The sequence below is a fragment of the Anopheles coustani genome, chromosome 3 (genome assembly GCF_943734705.1).
Source record: "Anopheles coustani chromosome 3, idAnoCousDA_361_x.2, whole genome shotgun sequence".
Taxonomy (NCBI): domain Eukaryota; kingdom Metazoa; phylum Arthropoda; class Insecta; order Diptera; family Culicidae; genus Anopheles; species Anopheles coustani.
In genome coordinates, this window is record NC_071288.1 from 76,953,798 (window position 1) to 76,972,557 (window position 18,760).

At 41.1% G+C, this 18,760-nt stretch overlaps 1 protein-coding gene across 1 annotated transcript; it reads right to left on the bottom strand.

Annotated features, from left to right (window-relative positions):
- Positions 1-16,190: 16,190 nt before the first annotated feature.
- LOC131271995 (uncharacterized) lies at positions 16,191-18,611 on the bottom strand. The gene is made up of 3 exons (XM_058273595.1): positions 18,472-18,611; positions 18,330-18,391; positions 16,191-18,132 (listed from the first exon to the last, which is right to left on the bottom strand). Coding segments are annotated over exons 2-3 (1,776 nt in total). The 5' UTR covers positions 18,331-18,391; positions 18,472-18,611; the 3' UTR covers positions 16,191-16,357.
- Positions 18,612-18,760: the final 149 nt, after the last annotated feature.

Consider the following 18,760-nt stretch of genomic DNA (forward strand, 5'->3'; position numbering starts at 1 on the left):
CTTTAAGTTCTGATGAATTCCGTTCTACCGCAACTTCTGAGTGAGCAGCGATAACCGATGGCACACATTTTACGACCCTTAACATTCCACCACCCGGCCTTCCCGGTGCCACCCCTGGGGACCAGATTTATCGAACATTCTTCCGCCCGAATTCCCATCCGTTTTGGCACACTTTTCTGAATCGAAAAATGAAGAGAAAAAAAAACCGTGCCGGTAACCGATAAAGGCTCCCCCACTCCCTTTCCGGTCTGGCGATAACAAAACTGAGTCTAAAATATTGGTCGTCTGCAGGCCGATGAGGCTTTTGCAAAACTGGGACACTCTCGCAAAGCTGATAAGACGCGAAGTTTTCCATGACTCATACCAACTGTTCTAAATCTTGTAAAAATATGAATTGACTTATAATCACAACAACACTCAAGTGCAGTGTTGAGTGAATTGCAATTGCAAAATCTGATAATCTTGTCCATTGAATTGCGACGAACCAAGGAGTTCTGATTTCTAACCTAACTTTTAATTGCAGATTGAAACCGATACCTCCGAGATGGCATCGCGGTCATCGCCAACATCTGCCAGCAGCAGGTTCGCCAGCGCAACCCGTGCGCGTTCATCCCCCGGGCGAGACGTTCGACGCGAAGACGTTGTTTTTATTGCGTTTCTCTCCTCTGCTCCAACTCTCGAGGGTTCATCATCGTGCGGAAACTTCCTGCTTCTTTGGAAGTTCGCCTGCCCCGCCGTCATCGTCGTCGTCGTTGCCCAATGTGCATCGCCGTCTGCAGGTCACGTACGATGTGTGGTGTTTGTGGCGCGGCGTCCACGCTGCATCCAACGGCACACAACACCCGTGAGCGCAAAAGCCGACAAGACAAACCCTTTAACGGGCGCGCTCGAGCCCCAAAGCAGGAAGTTCTTGGGGATTCGGTGAGGGGTTTTGGGTTTTGCGGAGGGAAAGGAACGTCTCGTCTCTTTGCACGGCTCACTAGAAGCTCTTTCGCTCTCGACTTCTGCCAGTTTCTTCTTCTCCAGTGCATCGACAATATTGCCATTAGCGATGTCCGTGAAATGAGGTCAAATTACCCCACCACGGTCTCGTCGGTGTGCAAAAGTGGAAGCAGCGGGAAGGGAAATGGCAGGCACAAGGGTTTCGCGGGCTGCAGTGGAAGGTGTTAGTTGAAAGGGTAGAAGATGGCAGCAGCAGCAGCAGCAGCAGGAAAAAAAGGAAGTTTGCACTATCCCAAGCCGTTCCGTGACTCGGCGTAGAGGGAACGTTCAAACTCGTCCGAAAAGCGGAGAGACACAAGCGTTTACCGGGTGGGTCGGGGTCGGGGTAGGGTCGTCAACGTCGGCACGGCACAACCAAACCGGCCGGGCGCGAGTGAAACAGTGAACATTAGCCGCCGGCACAAACAGTTCCCAGCAGTTCCGCCAAACTGTTTGCACGTGGGAGGGAGAAGCAGGTGGAATGGAGCGACGTTCTAAGACGGTGGAAACGAAGGAGATGCAGGGAGGGTTTTCGCAACGCGTATCCCCAGGCTTGGATCGGTTCAGCGAACCACCAGTCTGACTAGTATGGCGTATTAGAGGTAGAAACCTCTCGCTCAACATCGATTCATGTTAGACTGACTTTTCGAACTGAGATTTGTTAGGTTTGAGTGAGAACTTACGAGTTCTGTAAGGTGACATTTGTGGACAATAATAGCGTAAGTGACTAAGCTTAGAAATATAGTATAAAAGCAAGATATTTTATGTTCCAATTAACTTGTATGAAAAATAATCATTTGTATTTGGATAGACGTAATTTAGTCAACGGCTCTTTATGGTACTAATAAAAGATATCAATAAAATCCTTCCTAAGGTTCTAATTCTATCTGAAGTCTTAGCTTTTACTTGAACGGATAACGTTTGTTTACGGTCTACGAATTCTTTTTGCTCGTAATTAAAGGAACATCTGCATTGGCGCTGAGAAGCGTATGCATTTAAATGCAATGAGAAGTTTTTTATATATAACGGTACAAGTGTAAGTTAAAACACATAACAAACTGTTTGTTGTGAGGTAATACTCAAAACCTTTAGATACCCCAGAAGATACCGGCGTTCCACCGAATATTGACTTCCGAAAAGATCCACACACTTTTTTACTCCCCTGGATAAGTGTTTGAATTTCATCTCAAAACTTTCTTGCAGAATTGTGATCAATGAAGAAGTTGGAAGATTTGAGGATTTATAACCATAACGTAACGGAAGAAATTAAATGATAAGATATTAACGTGTCTATTGAAGGAAAAGAGTTTTCCATTCTAACAGTTTTCTAGAGGCTGTAAACCCTTAAGTCTTATCTTAACGGCCATGTTCTCCTAGACATGAAACTCTCTCTCTATATATTATTTAACAACCCACCCTTAAACTTAAAAGCTCGTGAATAGACCACGATTGGAATTGAACCAGCTACAAAAGTGGGGGGTCTTATTTCACTCGACTAGCAGCCGATTTGGAAGTCATTTTGCAACGAGTTAAAAGTTGCCTCCACTACGGATAACTTTTCCTCCGTTAGAATCAAACTGGAAATAGCCCATATCGTTTAAAATCTGCCTGACAGTGGGAATGGTTTTTTCACCCGTCATCGCACCGTCACTATTGCAATGTTGTGCTGTATGCTTTTTTCTGAGGTTTCTCCTTTTCAGCCAAATCTATCAATCTTTCATCCGATACCCCCCAAAACCAACCCGTGCTCGTTGGTTCAGCATGAAATTCGCGAGTGAGAGAATTAGAAAGGCCACTCCAATCCGGCAAACGGTCGTTGAGCAACACAGCACACCCAAGGCAGGCCCCCAGGGGAACGAAGTAGAATGCAACACACGGACGACGGTACGATAGTGATCCGGGTCCAGGCCACTGCAACTGCACGCCACCAACCGAAACGGAAACCCTACGGGGTGAGCGATTCTCGAAACGTGTCAAACGGTGACAACTCCCGGTGGTGATGTGCCAGTACCTACCGGAGGTGGAGGATTCGGGTGTACAAGGGTTGTGGGGTAGTGCCCCGACGCACCCCGATGTCTAGCTGTTGCTTGTCGCAAGCTGAACGCACAGAAACAAAAAACATCCTAAACAGGTTTTTCTGGCAAAATCTGGCCACGCGAATCTCGATAGGATAGCGGTTGTGGCGAAGAACGGATGAATTTGCAGGAGCCAAGATGTACGCACGGTAGGCACGTTAGTTAGAAAGGTGCGGACCATTCGTCCACACACCCATGGTCCACCCGAAGCAGTGCAACTGTAATTAAGCAAGAGGCTTGTTGTTGCGTGGCAAGTCGTGCTGTTTTGAAGTTTCTGAAGTTGTTAGTAGCCGTCCGCCGTCATACCGCGTTTACTCACATGAACGTGTGGCACGACTCCCCCACGGGACACTCGGATGCTTGCCGTAGGGGGACAAAAAACACGACATCCTCTAAAGCAGGGGTCGGCAAAGTCCGCGCCGATTATATCCGGTATGAAAGAAAATGTTTATGGTACCTACAAAAACGTGTCAATTCTTTTGGCTGTTTCTACCATCCCATCCCGTATGTTTCCTTGTTTTCCCGTATTACTCATCCTTTGTAAAATTCCCAAGCTTCCAAAGCAAAATTTCGTCCGAAATCCAGAGTCAAAATAACATGTTTACATTCCAATAATATTGTAGCTGCAAAGAGTATGAATTTAAAGGAAACCAAATATAGAACACATTACGCGAAAATATGGTGTACGCGAATAATACCTAATTTCAAGTATAATAAGAGAATCGAATTTAAAAATCAACGAACAAAGTATCATTTGTCAAAAAGGTACAACATTTACTGAAAATAATATAAAAATAATGGTTGAAAAGAGAACTATGAACAAGGTTCTCTTCTATCATTGTTAAATGTTACTTTCCAATTAGGAAAATTTATAGAATCCTTTCAAACATAAAAGACTTTTAAAGCATAAAAATAGCATCTGTTATGGTACTTGGCGCCAACGGTTTAGGTCTTTTTTCCATCATAATGCCCTGTTTGGAAGATGTTTGCCGACCCCTGCTCTACATGTCTATGCTAAGTACATGTGCATCGCGATGCAACGCTGGTCGCGTGCTTGCATCTCATGCAGTGATTGTAAGAGTTGGAAGAGGAAGTTGGGGTAGAGCGCAAAACGAAACAGTTATCCCTTGAGCTATGCGGGAGAAGAAGTGGCCACGAGGAAAAAAGAAAGTAAATAAACCTAAGCCAGTCCCCAAATTCACATTGGTGGTGTGAGTCATGCGTTCGGATGTTGCATTGCAGCTCGAGCACTTGGCTGTTGCTGGTGGAGGCAGAAAAATCTCAACACACTGAACCACTTCAGCACGTGCTGGACCGGCATAACCATCGTGGACTGTTGTTCTGTATTTCGCTGCCAAAGAGTTATCGTGTTGAGTCGTCACCGAGGACTACGCGTCCCGCGAGCTGCGTTTTACTTTCGCTCGGGAGGTCAACTGCAACGACCGACTGCTTTAGTTGCATTTCTCATCCTCTTTTTAGTCGGTTGTTGGGACCTAAAATAGCACAAAACTGCCAAATAGGTGGTGTCGCGCGCGGGATTACAACGCCGTCAAATGTCAGAGGGTTCTCCCGAGGGAAACACTCGCTAAGACTTTGAGTCTCCAAGTGCTTGGCGAGTTTGCTTCCTCAGAGCACTTCACCCTTGGCGTTTGCAGAGGGGCGTGCACGCACCCTCTAAAGGTGCCGGTTAAGAACGAACGGCATAATGGCTTCGAAATTACCGTTTCAAGTCAAGTGTCTGTTCCCGGTGGTGTCAATTGCCCGCGCGTACATACAACTGACACGATCCAACGACGACGCTGATGACGACGACGATGACGACGAGGACGTGGAATACCAAACCTAAACAAAACGGGGCGGCGGCTCATTTCCTTCAAATGCACAAACAGCAGACACGAGAAAACAGGGGAGTTGACGGCGACCAGGAAAGCAAAGAACCGACAGGGGAAGGAGAGATTATGAGCTTGTAATTTATGCAAAATGAAACAACGCCGGCGAACACAAAACGGCGGAACGGAAACGCACCGAAAGGAAACTCGTGTTCTTTTTCGCGCGTAAGATTCCCGGGCCGGGCGCATGGGACGGAAGTTGATGAGCCGGAAAAGAGCGTGTGGTGGAAACGGACACTACTACCGGCACACTTTTGCTGACAAAACCCGGGACGGTCTCACAATTGCCGGTCAAATTGCACTTCCTGACGATCCGGAATGACAAATCATCCTTTCGGAACCGGAAAAGAGATGTAACAATTTCAAACTGGGTCAGAGGAGACTTAATTTTTCCACACAATATGCATCAAACGGTAGTTACTTTTAACTCAAATAGTATTTTTACTCTTTAATTGAATTTGTATACTCTTTCATTCTATCTAGAGTCACTAATAAGCGACACACCTATAAAAATCTTTCCAGGCGAACTCATGTTAAATTTACATTTAAGTTTGGGGAAAAAAATCCAATTCACTCCATAACCAAAAATATCAGTTAAAAACAAGATCATTACTTTATTTACTTGAAAAAAATTACCCATTCATGATATTTTAAAATATTTAGTCAAATGTTCTTCAAATCTTGATTGACGAGATGCTTAATTAAAACACTTTTAAGTTAATTTATGTCACCTTATCTTTCTCAAAGTAATTTTAGTTTACACGAGGCTAGGCTTATTTCTTAAACACTTATTCTGCAATATTGTTTAATATTATACTCTACTTTTAAGCTCCAGAGTTATCATTTAACGCTCTTCTTACGTATCTAACGATCAATTACATTTGTGTAAAAATATCCCTTCGGATTGTCCGCCAATCAAGGCACTTCATAGGAAGGAAAACCGATGCACCGCACATTGTTGACACCGAACAAACGTATTTTGAGCTTCCCGTGCTCCGACTATCAGACGTCCGCTGGCGTCAAGTGTGTTCTGCAGCACTTTAACGGAACACCATCATCTACTTTTCTCTCTTCCGGGCCCAAAGTGCGAATGATGCATGAGACCAGTGAAGCGACGGCTCCATCCGGGAAGGAACTATTTACACTGAGAAAGTCAAACATTTGATCTGTGTCTGGAAAGGTTGAGAAAGAAAAAAGGTTCAGTCACCGAACGCGTCGTTCGTTGAACGATTCGGGTGTGTTTTTTGTCGCGTCCTCCTACTCACAACATACCGTTGGAAGGTTAAAAACTAGTACAGGTGTTGTAAAAATAAAATAACTTCAACAAAGATATACAATATAAGGTTAGAGCCACATCAAACTACTGCAATAACTAAATTAAAGAAACCAAAAAAACATGCTTGAAAGCATAATAACTCTAACATTCTAAAGCATTCTAACAAAAAGATATTTGAAATGTAAATGGTCTAGTGTGTACACTACAGCATCAGAAAGCCTTCATGCTGCTCTCAAACTCGATACCTTCATCTAATACTTCCATCAACCAATAAAGTTGTCGCCGATCGTTTAGGCGTAAAATTTGAAATCCTATCAATTTTCCCGATTCGAAGTAAAATTGACAGACCGATTGACACTGAACGGTACATGGTGTGTAGTGAAACGATGAAGCAAATGTGGCGCCATCGACGTCAGTGCTAAAAGGTGTCCCCGCGGAAACACTCCTTCCGGATACAACCGGATGCGACACGTTTGCACGTCTCCGATTCCGAAATCGCAGAAACGTCAATCAAATGGTGATCCGCAAATCTGTTGCGATTCAAACGGTAGTTTTAAGTTTTCGTTATCACACTTTTCGACCTTTGATTCCGCCGTCGTCTAGAAATGGTTATTTAATCAACAATTCGATGCTCTTAATATAGCAATTAAATATTTCACGAAGGATTGATGGATTGATTAATGTGTTAGCCATAAAACTGAGATTAAAAAAATATATATATATACAGGATCGTGGCTAGAAAGGTTTACTTTTCAAGAAAAATCCCCATTATACTGCTTACTGCATCTACTTATCGTAGATAAACAACTTACTTCGAGACTTGATTTGATCGATTGCAAGTTTGTCCCAAACAATAAATACCCTTCTGTGGCGAATTCCCATTCCATCTGAGGGATCTAGAAAACCATAAAAGAACATTTAAACATGTCTAACAAAGACTATTTTTGATCAATCTCAATCAGGGGAAATACAAATAACCAACCAACACCAAAACGATATAAACGTGAGTGTACTCAAGACCGCGTACAAAAAGTGGTATAGGACGGAAACCAACTGCATCCTCTTGGATCTAAAATGGGCTTATACAAGGAATTTAAAAACACACACACACACACAGATACACATACAATTTTCAAACAGCTGAGGGAGGAATCATGTTACCTACGGAAAGATTGACGATATGTTTAAAAAATATACAAGCACCAGATTCGACCTACGAACACGAAGGAATATCGTTAAAGAGAATGAAACACAAAACATTTTTGTTGGAAGATGCATTCGTTCCAGAAGATACGTTGTAGTGGTGTTAAGGCGGTGCAGGGTGATAAAATTTGTACCAGAAGATTAATTTATTTCCTTTTCAACAGGTATCGTCCAACGAACCACGAAGCAATGGGATGTTTAACAAAAAATGTCTAACAGCAACATAAATTTACAATGTGAGTAATGCAATAAAAAATCCTAACAAAGCCATATTGTTAACTGTATTTAACACGTTGACTGCCGTGTCACCCAAAGAGCGGGTGTTAGCAACAATGCTCATCAGCCCTTTACGCCAGTATAGTAGTGAACTTATATTGTAATAAGCTATAATATATCCTTTGTAAAGCTAAGTTTTTGCTTAGATTTTGAAATCCGTTGGTGTCATAAATTTTAACAAAACTGATTGTACTAACAAACTACACTAGCAACAGCGTAGCAGTCAATGGAGAGTTTTTGATAACGATGGAAACTGCAATCATTCATTTTCGACCTAACATTTGATTATTTATGAATAAATAGTTTAATAGTATCGTAAACTCTATGGTTGATGTGAATTTTTATTCTTTGTTTGACAACTCATTTGTAAATGTATTACGCATTTGTGTCTTTGAGTTTACACATCTCTGATTCACTTTTTTTCTATTTTATTTTTATTTTATTTAATCGAATGATGCCCTCAATCAATAGCATGTAAAAGATCAAAGAAAACCCTGCAAGAAAACTCTTTCAAGCTACAACATGAACCAATCATCAACACGTGCCTTTCAGGTGCGGAAAAAACTGCAATGCACAAACACACAATTTGCAGGGCACGTTTGCAGCAGCTTACATCAACAGTATGTTAGATCAAGCAAAAATATGTTGCACCAACGGTACGGATTGATTCAGAGGAAAAATATGTACGCGTACCGACACACGATACCAAAGAGGAAAACAAATCCCTAAACGAAAATAAAAGGGCCCAACGGTGGTACAAACCAGCTGGCGAACGTTAGAAGATGTAAGTGCGGTGAAACACTGGAAAAGAACTAGACTAGTGCGATGGCAAAGGAGGCTCCAAGAAACGGGCTGCGAGTCAACAGAAACCGGTTCCCGGTCTTTTGGTGCAGATGATACCCTAGCCGTGTTTTGTTTGCTCGAATGTTGGTGTGTTTAGGGCTGTGGTGTTGGTTGAAGGGATATTATTTTTTATTATCTAGGTTAGAAAAACTGCCGATCATCGACTGCAGTTGCACTGGACGTCACGCATATGCAAAAGTGGAAACAGTTTCAAGAACCGTGCTAAGAACAAACAATAACATTTGTAGTGCAGATAGGCTACCTTTACCAAGTAGAAGAAGGTGTTGGTAAATATGCATTCCAGAAACAAAAAAAGATTTGTTTAGTTTATTTAGAAAAACCATCCTTTATCCTAAAACATTTAATACCTTAAGGTTGTTACGAACTTGGTTTCTATAACCAGATTGACCGACTTCTTTTCTAGCATCGAGTTGCATGTTATATTTATCAATGCTTTTGTTCCATTCCATTCCACGATGAAGCAAAAGATTGATAGGTTAAGTTATGAGTTAAAAACAACGCCGATAATTTCAATGTCTATCCACAATTACAGTCGAACGCATTAAGGTTTCATTTTAAGCACTTTGCATAAATAGCTAACCCTTTCTGGTGCTCCTCACATGGGTTCAACATAAAGATTTACACACTTCGCCTGGCGATGGCGGTCGATGGACATCCAGCAGACTCCAGCCCTATTGCCACGGACATCGCCGTGGGTCTGGGTAAGAATTGAGTTAAAATTAAATGCAGATTCCTCTCTGCTTATGCACCATCGGACCTTTGCCGTTGCAGTGCAGCACATTTATGGCCGGCTTTACCGAGGTCGTTATTCATTCGCTTCGAACTTTGCCGGATTTGGCGGACGGGCGCTCAGTTGTTGTTTTATTTTGCCTTTTGCAGGCAAATGGTACTACCAATCCGAACGCTTTTCGCTGTCTTGTCAGCCGAACAAGTCTCACTAGCATAACAAAAGCCGCTGCAGTCCGCAATAAAACATGGTTCACCCAACGCTCCGTTCCGTTCGGTTCGTGGGCCAGAGAAGATCCTCCGAGAAGGCCCTGAGCTGCCCGGTGCATTTTAGGTGCACAAAATCGATCACCCGGTACACCATGACAAGCCCCTTCACGGATTAGTCACGCCGGAGGCAGTCGTTCCTGCGATCCTTTCGAGCGTTTCGACACACGAACCACACTGCAGTGCAAAAGTCCTTCAACTGCACCGCAAGATATGTATGATGGATGTATGCGTAGCAGTCACAAACGGATGTTGCTTTGTCATTAAATCGTTTTACGATTGTAAGTAAGAGGGGATTCGATGTGATTTAAATAGGTAATCAGGCCTTGGACTAAACAGCCAGAGGAGCTTCCACTTAAATGCTATGTGACGGGAGATCGACAATTAGATTCACTTTAAAACTTGTTCTTTCGTTCCTTCTAGACTACAGATATAGGAAATCATATTCTGGATGTCGATATTTGAGAAAATGAAAAAATAACATTATAAAATAAATAGGTAAAATTATTCTTCAACATATTCAGCCTACATGCGAGGTTAGGAGTGTTAAAATATCACACTACTACATCTACTACCACGTCACCCATTCTGCGGGTGACATCTGCAATACTCATCAGCCCTTTACACCAATGTAGCAGTAGGGTGTAATAATTACTAAAAATGTTTCCTTTGAGAAGCCTCGTTTTTAATTAGTTTTCAAAACCCGTTGATACAACAAATTTTATAATCAAAAGTCAACGTGTTCAAACGAAAACACCTTACAAAATGAGGACGAGAAAATGTGTCATGTTTATCATATTTGCATTACCTTTAAAACGTTTGTATCGAATAATATGAAAAAGTTTGAAAAAACTAAAATAAAATGGTCAAACCCAAATGCAGAACGGAAAACTTTTCTCCAAAAAACTTTTTAGCGTATTCGTTAATCAAATTAGATACCGATCACAACTTTTCAATGCATGAAACTATGCATTTTGCACACAAAACATATTTTTACATAAAACGTATGCTTCCAAAAAAATGCCTTTAATTGCTCAGAAATTGAAACAAGAGATTACAGCGGAGACAAAAGAAAAAAAATGTTAAAGGCATTATGTTTTGAAGTACAACAGTCATTTACGAGAACATTTAATTTTTTATTTTTTTGCTTTGATTTAAAATTCGGTATTTCATTAGATTTAATAGAATCGATCGACGTACCATTTTGTGTACAACAATGCCATCAAGGGTTGAACATAACAAAGGTTCAAAGACAGTACGCAATCTTTAGAACCAGTTTGATGGGAATGAAGACACATCAGGAAAAGAATAAACTGGATGCAAACGTCACAAACGATGCGTTTCTTAATCCTCTCCCAATGGTCCCAAGACAAACTCGCCGATGCTTGAGTATTATCCACTTTCAGTCATCTCGGGGACATTAAAATAGTGATTTTTATGACAATTCCCCAAACCATGGACCATTGCATCCGCAGCGGGTTAGTGCGAGCTGGTGTACCAAACGCCATCAGTAATAAACAGTGAAAAGCATTGTCTCGGCCGCGATAAACTACGCTACTTTGTACTGCTTTAAAGGATTTATTTTCGGTCTCGGCCCATTGCCTTCCCTTCCGCCCCCGCTTCTTCGGTGTGCTTCCTTCCTGCAAGGTTTGTCTCGCGCTGGTCGAGCTCCAGTCTGTCTTCCTCCGCTAAGAACGTTCCTTTGGTGGATCCACATAGAAGAAAAAAAAGAACAGACAAATCCAGCACACAAAAACGGAATCACTTTTCCCGAAACTTTTACCCACAGCACATTGAACCCCACGACACCATCAAAAACGACCCGGACGACGGTTTCGTGAGCATCGAGACGTCTTGAGTACCATTTCAGCTCCTTGCGGGTGACACGTTTGGAAAGAAGTAAAAAAAAAACTCAAACAGAGACCACGGGTGTCTGCTTTGACCGTTTTCCTGAAGAGTTCAATTTTCCCGTCCCCGGGCTTTTGTGTTGCCAGTGGAATTCATTACGATTAGATCGGCTCCTTCCGATAAGCCCAAGTGGAGATGTTCTGTGCAGACGTTGGATGAGTTGTTTTTTATGTATACCATGCTTATGTTTCTTCGGTGATTTGTTATGCCCCCTCGGTGTTTTCGGGAACCGTAGCCGTCCGATGTTTACGCGTCTGGACGGATGGTTTTATTTGTGCTGATGGCTGGTGGAGCTCACATTTGATGAAAAAACATTAGAATATACGGGCGGAGCGCATTATGATCCCAAATCTGTCACCAAATAATGCTGAACGAATTGTAATGCTAAAGAATTTAAAGTTTGGAGGTCGCTAACAAAAGACTTCGAATACTCGCCGTAATCAATTTTCAATTTTTCTCTTCACTTGCCTTTCCGTTTTACTACCTAAACTCATAACAGCAAGTCTACTAAATAAATAATTTAATTCAACTTCATAAAATTGACAAGTTATTCTGGAAACTTTATGTTCTGCCCAAAACAAACTATAGATTAGTTAAGTAACAATTTGAAGAGATGTGTTATAAAATGAACAACATATGTAAAATTCCTTTCATGCAACCTACAAGAATTCATATAGGGGTGGATGGGGTAATACGCACCCCTTAAGAAAAACTATAAAATTTTCTATTAAGTTGGCTCTTGATTGTTGATTTTATCACTGAATAGGATTCATAAAGGTTCAAACTAGTTACCAGTTCAAGAATGTTTGCTTTTTTAGCTAAGAAAATCGTAATTTTTTCAGTTTTGAAAAAGTTCAATTTTTGATCGATCTGTATCTGGTTGAGGCAAAACGCACCTGTGCTAGGGGTAATACGCACCCCAACAAAGGGGCAATACGCACCACAACAAAGGGGCAATACGCACCATAACAAAGAGGCAATACGCACCACAACAAAGAGGCAACATCCAACGTCAAATAAAGATAGTTTGTTTACAAACTGGTGCATTTTACCCCTACATACTGGGTGCATATTGCCCCCATTCATAGATGAACACATTTTCAACTAAAATATGAGTAAATCTGCATTTTTCCCGAAATTTTCATGAACAGTCTCAAGCACTGATTCTCAATTCACGAAATTTCGTATTCCTCGTGGGTAAATATAGGTTTTTGCACTTAATATTCCTTAGCGGAACGGTACGTCACATTATAACAAAAACAGTCTGAGCTGAGAATGATTTTGTTTTGCGTTTATTTCGCGTTTCTGTTGATGTAGAGCTGCCAAACTCACAGGGTGACCATATTTTAGATTGATCTTACAGGGTGACTACTTTTTACGCGTTAAAAACTCGTCTTTCAAGGGAAATTGGAAGGGGTGCGTATTGCCCCAGGGGTGCGTATTACCCCAGCCACCCCTAACTTTGCACTAATTAAAGTTGTTGTTAATGTCACATTTAATTTGCCACCGTGATACTACTAGCCAATTCGAGAGATGGAAGGCAAAGGGAGCACCAAAGCCGTCCATTAGAATACAACATTTAGCACGCGCCGGAATAGACCACAAAGGAAGTGAGTAAAGATTTGACATATTTTCCCACACTTCCAATGCGAAATAAAGAACCACTGCCGACACCACAGTTGCTTCAAGCGACGATAGAAGAAAAAACGGACAACCGCAAGGAAACGTGTTTTCTTAAGATCGCCCACGTGCTAGGAACAGCGCGGTGTGTCTCTCCGTTTCCGATTGCGGACATAACTTTTACCATAAACAAGCGACGCGGTACGATTCGCACCACAATTTCATTTCCTTTTTCGTCCGGTGTCTGGAGAACAGAATCTGCTAGCAAACATATTACATGCGAATGGTTTGAATACGAACTGTCGGATCAAAAGGCAAAGAAAGTAAACTCAAACAAACAACAGGTCACACTAGAGTATTTTTTTTTTTTTTTGCTCATAAACCCACACCAACTGAGAAATTGCTCGCAATAAAATGGAAATATGTAGGTCAGTAATAGGAGCCAAGAAATCGGATGGTATTGTAAACAACCCACGTGCAAAATGCACTTCATTTGGACGGCAATTTTCAGTCAAGATTAGTAATGCCGGTAAGTTATTTTATTAATCGTGTTAAGGATTGCATAGAACTAATTCGAAGAAAAGTATGTTCAGCTGAATATGAGATTGATTTATGTTTTAAAGATAATTTCTATCACAGTTACAAATGCTTTTTGTACGAGAGGTCAATGTCATACGTCAATGAAAACCGAAGGCTGTTTCGAAGCACAGGGCATTCAGGTGTCTATTGTTTATTTGTTTTGATACTTCCATGGCACTTGGAATGAATTATAAAATAACGACAAATAATTATCTATAACGGTACAGGATTACACGATTGTTCCTCTCGGTATGTAGAGAGTTAATTCTTCTTCTTCTTGGCGTAACAACCTCTTGGTCATGCCTGCCCGTTAAGGGCTTACGAGACTTGTTTCCCTGTTGTACGTGGATAGGTCCTCTCGTACCGGTCCGGTCTCGGTTGGGATTCGAACCCACGCCGTCGAGGTGCTGAGCCCCGGCGCTCATGGGACGATTTTCTAACCGGCGCTACCGCTCGGCTGTCACGGACCCCCCATAAAGAGTTAATTATTAAAAGAATTAAAGTACAAGCCATATCAAATGTTTTCCCCCATCCGAGAATCTCTTAATCCAATCCTTAAATGAAATCTTGCCTAAACTGTCTTGCCTCCAAAGAATCGCAATCCACTGTATGATTCATAATGGTATTGGACTTTGCGAGATGGACGTTCGTTCAAAGAAGACGACGGGCTCGGCATAAAACTGCACCCAACATCCGCCGGACCAGACCGGACGCGTCAAACGTTCCACGAGTCAGTTGCCGAAATTGCAAACTATTTTTTCCATCGTTTGGCTTTACTGCCTCTTGCGTCGTTCAACCGGAGGACGGCAAACAGTTTATGTTCGGCAGTCATTCTTTTTTGAATATTTAGTGTGACATTTGGTCTCTGTTTCTGAAAAATTTCACAGATTTTAACGTTTTTTTTTAATATTAACGAAAAGTCGTTTTTGATAAACTTTCTTATTTCATTTTCACATTAGAGGTTCTTAATATTCCACCTCTTAGCAACATCAGATGTAAACAACACTAAACGACATCATAAAGGTCCGAAACATTCCTTCTAGGTCCCACTGGAATTCCTTCTAGCACCCGCACTAAAACTCCATCGTTCTGACAAACCCCTCGTTGCCCCAAGTTCACTGACTTTCGGCACGCAAAGTCACTGACCATCCGGTAGAACATATCTGTCCACATGTAAGACAACTTATGTATGCACATCGTGCGCTTCCCACGGCACGCACGAAAGCGAAAATGCCGCCACAAGGCAATATTCTACACCATGTGAGACCGAATGGGTGAATATAACCGAAGGCAGCATCGTGCAGGGAGCAAACGCATCGAATGAAGACGTGTGGAGCATAAACAGCTGCTAGTTTCAAAGAAAACATAACCTTCGATACATTGTGGTTTGGCAATAGACCGAGAAAAATAAAACTGTCTGTTTGCAAAAGCATTTGTTGTAATCCATGATAAGCTTCTCATCACCAACGTCATCCTTAGGAAACATAAATTTGTACTGTTTGAGTTAAATGGCTCTACGTTTTACCTTCAAGCTTCTGAATTCATCTATATTCTTCCGTACCAAGCGAAAGAGAATTCGGTTACAACGCTTGCGCGCGAAAGGTGAGTAAACTAATAAAATTTCACCCAAATGGGTTCTGTCTGGACAACCCAGCCAAGGACTGCTTTTGTAGGTCGTCAACCTTAAAGTAAGGGACTTTTTGTGAGATAAACGTTGGCTGTGGAATACAATATATGTTTCTTGTTACTTTCGAAACTAAAATAACCACTTCGAGGTACACTTGTGTACGGATTGTATATCCAAATAGTATTATCAACTTATGTATATAAAGTTATTTATGGCACTTCCGCTCGACCTAGACCAGAGGTCGGCAAGCGTTTCCTGAATAAGACCAAATTATAAAAAAGAACCGGAAAGCGCGGCCCAGTCACTTTAACCGATGGTTTAATGTTTAACAGACATATAGAGTGTCAATTGTCTAAATAAGAAAGTTATTTAACACAGTGGTATGAGATAAAATATTTTAAATTTTCACTTTTAACCATTTTTACCGTATGGTCTTATTTTTGTTGATTTTGTACTTTTTCAACATATAAATTTTGTTTCGTTGTATTGCAAATTAATTTCTTTAATTATACTATTATTATATACAGATTTCCGAGACTGGGATTTTAGAACGATCATTAATTTAAAAAAAGATACAAAAAGTCTCCAAAAAGTGTACGAAAAAGGCACTTCCTAGTTGTTTAACAATTTAAATGCAAATTTTTGACAAAAAAACGTGTGTAATATGCTGAATAAATGGTACAAACATTGAGATTTTTTATGTTGCACTAAAATTTTCTTAAGGGCCGGAATAAATCAGAAGGCGAGCCGGACTTCGCCGCCACAGATCTAGACATTGCAGTAGAAAATATTCCCTTGTTAGGAATGGAAAGCACGCTGTGCTTGTCCTGTGGCCCATCACTGTGGATCAATTTGAATTGTTTGACAAGAAAGTAGGTGAAAGAAAATCTAAATGTAATTTCTTACATTTTATTTATCACATATAATTCTGAGGATAACGCATACAAAAATTTCGAAAAACATAATTATGCTCATTTCAAGAATTCCGTCAGTTCATGTGCAAGTTTCATCTATCAGTTTGAGGTAGTTTTCAAATTAAGAGTTCACTTAAACAAAACAAGATTTCCTAATTTGTAGGCCGTTCTACGTCTACCCTTATGTTTTGATCGATAAAAAGAATTTCTTTCCAATTTCTTGGATACAATTCGAATAATTTTTCTATGTTGTCTGGCGCAAGGTTCGAAAACTTTTCACCACTGTGTGTTACTTTAACCGGGATAGCGATAGTCTTAGCAGCTAACTGAAAGATTCCTTCATAGTTACGCTCGTAATAGCTTAACCATGCAACAGGATTTGCGTCTAAATCCAGACAGCATGCACCCAGATACGAATCCAGCTCATGTTTAGCTGCTGACTCTAGATTTCGTTTTTCTGCAATCCGTTGACGGAGATCACCCAACAAAGGATCACTCAAATTTGCATCACATTTAGTTGTCATGAAACCATTCAAACTATGACACTCAATCAGCTTTTCGACAACCGATTCATAAGCAGCGTTGTATTCCGCATCTTTACACGTAAATCCATACTGTTTTATCCTCGGGTCCAAGAGCGTCGTTTCCGCCACGAGTGGACTATTCCACACATCTTCCAGTTTTTCATTTAAGGCACCATCAAGGACACGAACTAAAGCATTTACTTCCGCTAGTAGTTCGGTGTCTTGCATGAAGCCTGTGAATTTTCGCTTCAACTCCTTGGAAACGACATTCATTATTGATAAAGCGAAGTACTTTTCTGAGCAGATTCTATCAAACGCATGGCGACAAAGACTCAGTATCTTCAATGATTGTTCTAGAACTATCCAATCTCTCTCGGTCCATGAAAAGGATATTTGCGAAGCATCTAGGGCTGAGATGATAGCAAGTTTATTGCTTTGAAACCAATTCAGCAAATCCAAAGTGGATTGCCAGTTGCCTGGGCCATCATCGAGCTTTCTCTGCTCATTTGAAAGACCATATTTCAATTGTGCTTCGCCTAACTCCATTACAGCTTTCGCATTCGTTATAAACCACTTTAAGAATTCATTAACAGATTCTACCTTGGGTTGCAACACATCATGCAAAGCCTTCTCAATGACAAACCCAAAGGAAATCTCAAAACAGCAAAAGTGTGCAAAGTTTGATTTGGAAAGGGTCATTGCATCTATGAGTTTAGGATTATGGTCCGTAACGATACAATCTATCCTACCATCGAAGTCAAATTTCATCGCAACATCGTCCAACCACAAAGCAATTTCCTCCGCTGTACTATCAACGCCGAAATCTCCGCAAGCCAAAAACAAAGAGTGTTCCCGATTGGAATATATAGTTGTGAGATGTGCAACAATCGTAAAGAAAGATACTCCATCCTGGCTTGTCCACCCTGCAATACTTAGTGCAACGTTCGAGGAATTATCAAGTGTTATCATAACGTTATTAGCGCATTCTTCAAAAACAGTTGGCAAAATGGTTTTCGATACTGTGTCGCTGCTAGGTATGTTATAGCTTGGATTGAGCATGTGTATAAACTCTTTAAAATATGACGAATCCAACAGCGACAGACGGAAAGCGCCTCCGCAAATCGCTTCCATTAACGGTGTTAACCTTTGCTGTTTCATCTTCCGAGCTGGTTGCCGGCAATTCGGCGTTTCAAGATGTCCATTAACTCTCTGTTTCAAAGCGTCCATGTTGCTCGACGCATTCGATGGCAAAGGGATGATCGGAATTTCAGTAACATTCCACTTGCGTTTTACTATTGGAGGACGACGTCGCATGAAATACCGCTTCCGTTTCTTCCCGTCAACCGGCTTCAAACCGTGGAGTCTAGCCGGATTTCGTCGTCGATTAATAGGGAACATTGTCACTAAATGTTGTAAAAAAGAATTGTTAGTTGACTAAATCGAAATGGTCGCATTCATGCATTCTACTTTTAGTCAAAGACAAGAACTTTACAAAAATGTTTTCGAAAAAAAGATTGATGCGGAGCACCTAATATCGATTGCAACGCAATAACTCATCAATTCCGGCAAGTAACAATACTGGGAAATCAGTTCTACTTACTCGAAGGTATCCACGTGGTCCTATTCTCGTAAATTTCGATTTCGTTTGCAACAATTCACTTCCTAGAATCAGAACAATAACATTAGTTCTCATCAATTCAAGACAACTTATGATAAAGATAAACTAACAAAATGAAACATACCGTACAGCACAAACTGCCTTATTACAGCTTTCACAATTCGACGAACATTATACTATTCACATAAACTCGTAATAACTTTGTAATAACAGCGAACAATTGTTTGAGCATTCGTTCGTAGAATCACAAATCTAATCGCTGAAATGCCGCGGTTTAGTACTGTCAGTATGAACTGTCAAACGGAATAGCATGCCCAAGGTTAATATTGACGAAGTGACTGCGAAAGTCGAATTTTATTTCGTATTGACGGTTATTCGAGAAATGTTTTAAAATAAAGCATGAACACAGTAAG